Consider the following 9,231-nt stretch of genomic DNA (forward strand, 5'->3'; position numbering starts at 1 on the left):
GGACCCTAAACCAGGAAGGTGGATACTGCACGGGAGGGCAGATTGTGCAATACCCTGTGACGACCTGATAGTCCAGGGGTGTCACAAATGAACATGATACAAACAAACCCTTAAGGTACCAAATCCTTACCTAGCGAAACATTCACTTACAGAGTGATGAAAGAAACACCAAAACAACATCTTTATTCTTTATACAAAACAAGTTTATATCTTTATGCCTCACATGTTTACATCAGTAATATATTTGCATTGTACTTAGGCCAAAGGGAAAGTAGTTAAAGGCAATGCTTTCATTGTTGAAATTAGCGTCAAGTAAAAAAACGTCGGCCCTGCAATGTCAGCTATTGATAGCACGATCAATGAAGTCTCGGAAAAGAGCAACCCGTGAGAAGAAATCAGGAGCTACCCCACTTCCACAAGACCGGATTATAAAGGAAGAAATTCCTTGAATGATTCCATTGCACACAAGAGGTCCCCCAGAGTCTCCCTGGAAAACAAATGTATTTATGAGGACCTATTTCATTTATATTCTTACAACTTTCATTTTAATCATTGTTACAAAAATGCTTATTTCTGTACAAAGCAAGATTAAAAATGTCAGCTGGGTAGCATTTTTGTACACATTTTTGCTCATATAATAATACCTTCCAACGAGGCTTATCTGTCAATTTAAGGCACTGATTACTATTCTTTCTGGCTGTAGTTCTCAATTGGGAACAAATGTGGGAAACTGGAACCCCATTCTGGTGAATGGGGATTTATCACATATCTAGTAGATAAGTTATTATTTATTTAAACCAAAATACAGATTTTATTACAGTCTTATTTTCTTCACTCTCTAGGCCCATGCTAGGCACCAATTCATAAGACCTGATGGACCCCGTATAAGTTGTTTGGTGCCAGTGGCATCACAACCAGTATCTCTGATTCAACAATGGTTATGACCCCAACTTGTCACCATATATACAAAGCTATAAAATATATGTACCCTATAAGTGCCTTTTGATCACTACTGAGCTTTGATTTTTTGAGTATGGCGAAAAGTCTGCTTTATACTACATAGGAGTTGCGTTTGTTAGTATGCACCTGCATTACTTACAAAACATATGCCAGCCTGACGCATAAATACTCCAGTGCATATATTGTTGGGACGACACAAATCTCTTCCAGTCACTGTGACATTGAGCTCCTGAAGGCGGTCTGGAATCCTTGCCTGTGTTCCCAATCGTCCCCATCCTGAAGTGATACACTGCATTCCAGCAGGAACTGTCTCATTGACTCGTGGTAGTTCAATCACATTAACTCTTGCGTTCAGAGTTGCTCTCCTATCAAGCTGCATAAATAAGACCCAACCAGAAAAAAGTTAAATCCGTTAATGTTTGGGAAGAGTATTAAAGACCCACACAAATTAGTCTATGGTCACTGATAACAATGGGTTCATCCATCAGTCTAATGTGTTTGGGGGTGCTGACCGGCTGATGTCACGGAATATGTCCATCATACATATCTGATTTAGGACTTCCCATTGCATTGTTCTTCCAAAGATTGGCCTCCGGCCAATGTGTCAGTCAGCAGCTTTTTCATAGAGGACATAAGAGTGTTCATTCAAATGAGCACTCCTTTGTATGCAAATAGCTGAGATTGCGAATGATTGGCTGAAACATAGCCAGAAAATGTGTATAGTAAGCTTAAGTAAACTTAATGATGTGTCTTGTGAACACCACCAACTGATATAATTAATTTAACACAAGAAGAAGTACACCTACATCTGAGTAAATTAAACACTGACAAATCCCCAGGGCCAGATGGCATTCATCCATGGATATTGAGGGAATTGAGCTCAGTAATTGACAGACCGCTGTATCTCATCTTCTTAGACTCAATTATAACAGGGTTGGTGCCTCAGAATTGGAGGATTGCTGATGTGGTACCGATATTTAAGAAAGGTAAGAGGGTAGATCCAGGCACTTACCGTCCAGTAAGCCTGACATCATTAGTGTGTGAAGGTTTTGAGGGCATTTTAAAGGATGACATGCAAAAATATATTGCAGAAAATAATATAATAACTGACAGACAGTATGGATGCATGAAAGATAAGTCGTGTCTGTTGGGATTCTATGAGGAGGTAAGTGCAAATCTGGATATTGGTAATGCAGTGATGTGATTTATTTGGACTTTTCAAAGGTATTTGATACTGTACCACATAATAGCCTTATACTGAAGCTCCAGAAGCAAGGACTAGGGGAAACTATATGCAACTGGGTAAGGAATTGGCTAAAACATAGGAAACAAAGACTAATCATAAATGGTATATTCTCTAAATGGGCTATAGTCAGCAGTGGGGTGCCGCAGGGATCTGTGCTAGGACCGATTCTTTTTAATCTCTTTATTAATGACCTTGTGGATGGGATTGATAGTAAAGTGTCAGTCTTTGCTGATGACACCAAACTATGTAGGATATTAAAAACTGACCTTGATAGTACAATATTACAAAAAGATCTGGATAAGATGTCAGAATGGGCAGATACTTGGCAAATGAGATTTAATGTTGATAAATGTAAAGTAATGCACCTAGGACGGAGTAATACTATTGCTGCATATACATTAAATGGAAGTAAACTCGGGACTACAGAACAGGAGAAGGACTTGGGTATTCTTATTGCAAATAAGCTGAGCATCAGTACTCAATGTCAAGCAGCAGCTGCTAAAGCAAACAAGAGTTTAGGGTGTATAAAAAGAGATTAGATCCCGCGATCCCAATGTATTGTTACCCCTCTATAAATCACTTGTAAGGACACATCTGGAATATGGGATCCAGTTTTGGGCTCCACATTTTGAAAAGGACATTCAGAAGTTAGAGTCAGTTCAAAGGCGGGCAACTAGACTACTACAAGGAATGGAAGGCCTCCCATATGATGACAGGTTGAAAAAGTTAGATATGTTTAGCTTAGAAAAAAGACGTCTCAGAGGAGATCTCATTTATTTGCATAAATACATGTGTGGTCAATATAAAAGGACTGGCACGTGACTTATTCCTTCCAAAGACAATACTAAGGACCAGGGGGCATACACTGCGAGTGGAAGAAAAGCGATTCCGACAGCTAAATAGGAAAGGGTTCTTTACAGTTAGAGCAGTCAGACTGTGGAATGCCCTACCACAAGAGGTAGTAATGGCAGACACTATAACAGCTTTTAAAAAAGGGCTAGATGATTTCCTCAGTACACACAACATTGTTGGTTATAAATGATTTAATGACAAAATATATAATTGGTGGAGGAAGGTTGAACTAGATGGACCTAGGTCTTTTCTCAACTTATGTACAGTAACTATGTAACATTGCTGCCATCTCACCTGTAAGATAAGGATATCATTTTCCAGTGTCTGTGGGTTGAAGCCGTTTTCAAAGACTCTAGCTATTCTAAATGTTTGTCTGGAGGCTTCGTTGGCACGTAGCGAATGAGCCCCCAATACCACAGTTACTTCACTCGGGTTTCTGAGTGATAAGAGGGAAAATACAAAATATAGTTATAAAAAAGTCATATAATATTATATTCAGCTGAAACACTGGGGATATATAGTTATATTCAATTAGTTTTGGCTATGGTGATTATTAATTATACTCATCTATTAATGACATGCAGTGAGAATTTTGTCTATTGTGAGAACTAGAGCATGGGAGAGCTCAGAAGAAGGAACTATGTAATAATTGCATAGAACGTTTCTGCGGGACAAAAGAATACACTTAGTAAATAAGGCCTCTAGTAGCCCAAATGAATCCTTGAAGCCCAAAGGTCTCGTGCCTGTACTAGCCTGATCATAGCCCTTTTCATGCATACAGTATTTGCTACTTACGTGTCTGATAGGCAATGTGCAGCTGTCATTAAAAATTGCTGGGCAATGAGAGATCCTCCACAGAAATGCTGTCTTCTTAACTGAAGAGAGGCAATGTAAGGATGGGAGTTGGGAACAGCCTCTCTGCCCCCGACAATTTCAGTACGGAAAGTTCCTGAAGAAAACATAAAAATAAAAATAAACAGTACATTAACAAAATGTTAAAATGTAAAAACATTTTCAAAATAACACTGTTATAACTAATCCTTTGGTAACATGGGTACTAAGAAGTGTTAAAAATAATATGTAACTGCCTTGCCTCTAAACATATACGTAATAAATTGAATATGTTGTAGACCCATATGATCACCATGTAGTTCATCTCATTCTCTGATAAGCAGTGCTGTCTACCTAAGGCCCCTTTCACACGTCAGTGATTCTGGTACGTTTGTGCTTTTTTTTAAACGTACCAGAATCACTGACATACGCAGACCCATTATAATGAATGGGTCTGCTCACACATCAGTGATTTGTCACTGCACGTGTCTCCGTGCAGCGTACCCGCGTGTGCGTGATTGCCGCACGGAGACATGTCCATTTTTTTCTGGCATCACTGATGTCCCACGGACCACGCAGTGGTGTGCTCCGTGAAACACGTGCCAGAAAAAACGTGCTTTTAAAATAATAAACATTTTCACTCACCCGACTTCAGCCGCGCTCTCTGCAGCCCGTTCTCCCTTCTGCTTCTAAGCCGGCTGATTTCTGTCGTGCATCTTAATGATGCACGACACAGCCGACCTGGAAGCAGCTGCTGCGGTGACCAGCCGGATGCTGCACCGCGGGAGCGATCAGCACCATGGAGAGCGGGAGCGGGCGCAGGTGAGTTGATTTCTAAGTGCAATCACGGGCCACGGAGAACGGAGCCCGGATTGCACTTAGACAACCCACGTGTGCCGTGATTCGCGGCACACGCAGGGACATGTGCGTGTTTTACACGCCAGTGAAAAACGTCACTGTTTTTCACTGACGTGTGAAACGGGCCTAAGGCTGAGATCACATGTCCTGTAATCATCTTTTAGAATGGATCCTGCAGAGATCCACTGTCAAAATGATTTCTGCCGGATCCAGTTTCTTTTAACATGGGAGTCTATGGAGAACGGATCCGTTAACAGATTGCTATTTATCTCCCATTTGTAATGGATCCTGTAAGAAAAAAACGGATCCATTACAAATGCAAGAATAATGGATGACTAAAAAGCAATCTGTTAACGGATCCGTCCTCCATAGACTCCCATGTTAAAAAAAAAAACAGATCCGACAGACATCAGTTATTGTTGAAAAACTGACAAAAAGTTGTGTTTTCAGAACTTATTTCCCAATGGATCTCTGCAGGATCCGTTCTAACAGATGATTACAGGACATGTGAACTCAGCCTTACATATTATACAGAACAATCCAAAGAAATACATAGAATGTGATAATGTCCCAAATATGTAAGGTCAATAACTCGTACACTAACTAAACCTGTTTTATGCATATAGTACTCACCTCCATCTATCTGGCAAACCCAGAGTGCTACTAGAATGATGAGACAATGATCCATGGTACTAATGGGAGTCAACTTCATCATTCTTTCAGGGTCTGCACCTTTATAATTGTTCGATAACGGTTTACGTTACACAACTAACTGCTATTACTACACTACATTGAGAAATCAGTAACTGTACCAGTCAAAGGAAATTAGGAATTAGGAACATGTGAAAAGCGGTCTGACTGCGCAAAATTGGCAAATACTTTTTAGCACTTTTATTTGTGAAATAAGACTAATATTTTTACACATCCTGGAGAAAACTGTATAAAATCGAACATGTAACATTCCTATAAATAAAATATTGCCATCCAGTGTACCTCCAGGCATATTTGACCATCTGATACTACATCCAGGTAAGGAGAGAGCATCCTTACATGATGTCTTATGAAATTTGTGAATGAATGCGTCCTACTTTAATTAGCACTACTTGGAAATGACACTTGTTGAATGTTGCACAATTTCAGTAGTTTTATCTAATCTAATTATCTAATATTTACTTGTAGTACATGAGCATTGCAAATAAATCACTGAACTATCCATTTAGTTCTTCAATCCTAATCAGAATATTGGATTAATGTTTTGAAATAAAAATGAAGGACAAAAATATCCCTAATTATTATATTCATTTTACACTGTATGCACAATTAGAGTATTTGGTTAGTATTTTGAGCAGATTATAATTTTTATCCATATTTTCCAACTGTATAAACGTGAATACTTATTATATGAAGCCTATCATATTTGTGTAATGAGGGAGGGTGCGGCCTAAGGGTACAACACCCTTTATTAAGCTGTGCAGAATTCTTAGGCAGCTTGTTTACTCCAGACACAATGGACTAAAAAAAGAGATTAAACGTAATCTGAAAAGTCAAAAATTGTTAGAAGTTTTGGTAAGATTGTCTTACAGAGGGATGCAGCACTCTTGAAATGTAAGATATTTGGGCATGATCACAGAATTATAAAAGCTTTTGTGGCAAATAGCTAACAATGTCGCAAAAGAACGTGTTGGGAAAAAAAAGACACCCATTAATGGCCAAAGATTTGAAAGGAATAAATGTAAAGCAACCAGGAACCCATTATACTCAAGAGCTGTCATATTCCAGAACTGAAATCCTCCCTGGAGGGCGTCCAAAATGCTGCGTTGTACAGCACAAACACAGTGGGTCAGATTTATAGAAATCCCATGCCCACTGTGCTTCTTTTCTCCACAGCGTAAACAGACAGGCGGCACGACTTTCCAAGCCGCAGCATGTCAATTTTCTACTTCAGACACAAGTGTTCTCCACAGGGAGAATAGAACTAGAGTTTGCAGCGGCCTGAACCCGGATCATGGGCAAGGGCCACTGCCGTCTCCTGCGAACAGCACTCGCAGCCCCACAGGACATCCACAGCAGATGCCACACAGCAGATCGCAGGCACACACAGCCAATCACAGATACACACAGCCGATCACAGATACACACAGCCGATCACAGATACACACATCCGATCACAGGCACACAGACACAGCAGATCGCAGATATACACAGCAGATCACACACAGCAGATCACAGGCACACACAGCCATCACAGATACACACATTCGATCGCAGGCACACACAGCCGATCACAGATACACACATCCGATCGCAGGCACACACAGCCGATCACAGATACACACATCCTATCACAGGCACACACAGCCGATCACAGATACACAAATCCGATCACAGGCACACACAACCGATCACAGATACACACATCCGATCACAGACACACACAGCCGATCACAGATTCACACATCCGAACGCAGACACACACAGCCGATCGCAGACACGCACAGCCGATTGCAGACACACACAGCAGATCACAGATACACACATCCTATCACAGGCACACATAGCCGATTAGATACACACATCCTATCACAGGCACACACAGCCGATCACAGATACACACATCCTATCACAGGCACACACAGCCGATCACAGATACACACATCCTATCACAGGCACACACAGCCGATCACAGATACACAAATCCGATCACAGGCACACACAGCCGATCACAGATACACACATCCGATCACAGACACACACAGCCGATCACAGATTCACACATCCGAATGCAGACACACACAGCCGATCGCAGAAAAACACAGCCGATCGCAGACACGCACAGCCGATTGCAGACACACACAGCAGATCACACACACACACACATCACATCACATCCAGCACTTACGGCAGCAGGGAATGAGAGCAAGTCACGTGTCAGGCCGCAGGTCCTGTTCGTCGCGCTGCACCGCGCTGCCTCTCAGGATTCTCCCAGGGAGAAGAGATCGGTGTCACTGGATGAGGTGAGTGTGTGTGCGATCCGATGTTTGTGTGTGTGTGTGATTTGATGTTTGCGTGTGATCCGATGTTTGTGTGTGCGATCTGATTATGTGTGCGATCTGACTGTGTGTGCGATCTGACTGTGTGTGCGATCCGATGTTTGTGTGTGAGATCTGGTGTGTGTGTGATCTGATTGTGTGTGTGATCTGATTGTGTGTGTGATCTGATTGTGTGTGTGTGTGTGTGTATGTGTGTGTGTGAGCTGATGTGTGCGGGTGTGCGATCACTGCAGGTCCTGCTGCTCAGTGTCGGGTGAGTGTAATTGCCGGGTGCCGCTGTGTATAATGAAGTGTCCAGCAGTATCTGTAACTTTTTTAGCTGCACGGACACTTCATTATTGATCTGGGACTAGGGCTTATTTTCTGGGGAGGGCTTATATTTAAGCCTTTCTTCGAAAATGCTGAAAATCCCTGCTAGGGCTTATTTTTGGGGGAGGTCTTATTTTTGGAAAAACACGGTATGTTACCGCTATATCAAAAATATTAAGAAAAAAAGAAAGAGAAAGGTAGATATCCCAATCGCCATTCGGTGTCCACCGTGCTCCCAGATGGAAAAGGAGAGGTTGGCAACTGGAAGGTTAGGTGGAGGATACAGAGCAGGTTGACTCTCAAACAAATAGTAGCCTGAACCGAGTTAGACGCCACTCGGATCTGGAGACTGGGAGCCCTGTTAGCCTGACAGGGTCCACACGACCACCCAGCCCCGGAACTCCCTGTTAACAACACAGGGGCCATTGGTTACGCAGTCCGTGTGCGTAGGGGACACACCTGTGGACAGCAGGCGCATCAGCAGCAGCAGGCCTGTTTATGCCACTGGGCTGCACTAGCAGGACTGGTAGGAGAGGAGCTGTTCTTTAACGTTCTGCGTTACCAACTGTGGTGGCGGCCTGCATCGATGACCTATCCCTGCCTACCTCTGGCCTAAACCCCGAAATGGGTTCAACACATGGAGGTGTGCTCTTAAGGAGCATAATAGAAGACTGGGCACTTTCTTCTTGGCTCCAGCCCCATTTATAACCTGGGTCCGCCCGAAACCAGGGTGGACCACAATGCACCTCCTGGAGACAAAAGCAGAGTGACATGTCATGAGTGGCATAACTAGCGTCCTATTTTGAACCGCCACTTGAATGATGACCTCTTGGCTGCTACAACCAAAACACCTCAACAGTCATCGTCTGACCAACAACAATGAGGTGACAAGTCATAGGGGAGGCCCTCTGCAAGCCTATTGGGAGTGACCTGGCCAAATTGTCAGGACACCTGATGCCCTGTGGTCTATATGGGCTCCTCACATCAGGGGCAGGGCCAAAGAGTTAATTGCCCGACCTAGCTTCTGATGCAGTAAGTGCCTGAGCATGCTCAGTAGCATGAAATACAGTTTCTGAAAAAAAGACTATCCTCTTCAGCATGCTGTCTAGGCACAACACAGGACTT

The 9,231-nt window shown here is 42.5% G+C and overlaps 1 protein-coding gene across 1 annotated transcript; it reads right to left on the bottom strand.

The window, feature by feature from the left end:
• Positions 1–214: 214 nt before the first annotated feature.
• LOC142316942 (myeloblastin-like) lies at positions 215–5,462 on the bottom strand. The gene is made up of 5 exons (XM_075352731.1): positions 5,381–5,462; positions 3,854–4,007; positions 3,353–3,494; positions 1,100–1,333; positions 215–487 (listed from the first exon to the last, which is right to left on the bottom strand). Exons 1-5 carry the CDS (start codon positions 5,460–5,462, stop codon positions 338–340), a joined length of 762 nt encoding a protein of 253 aa, XP_075208846.1. The 3' UTR covers positions 215–337.
• Between the last annotated feature and the right edge of the window lie 3,769 nt (positions 5,463–9,231).

This window comes from Anomaloglossus baeobatrachus, chromosome 1, assembly GCF_048569485.1.
Source record: "Anomaloglossus baeobatrachus isolate aAnoBae1 chromosome 1, aAnoBae1.hap1, whole genome shotgun sequence".
NCBI lineage: Eukaryota > Metazoa > Chordata > Amphibia > Anura > Aromobatidae > Anomaloglossus > Anomaloglossus baeobatrachus.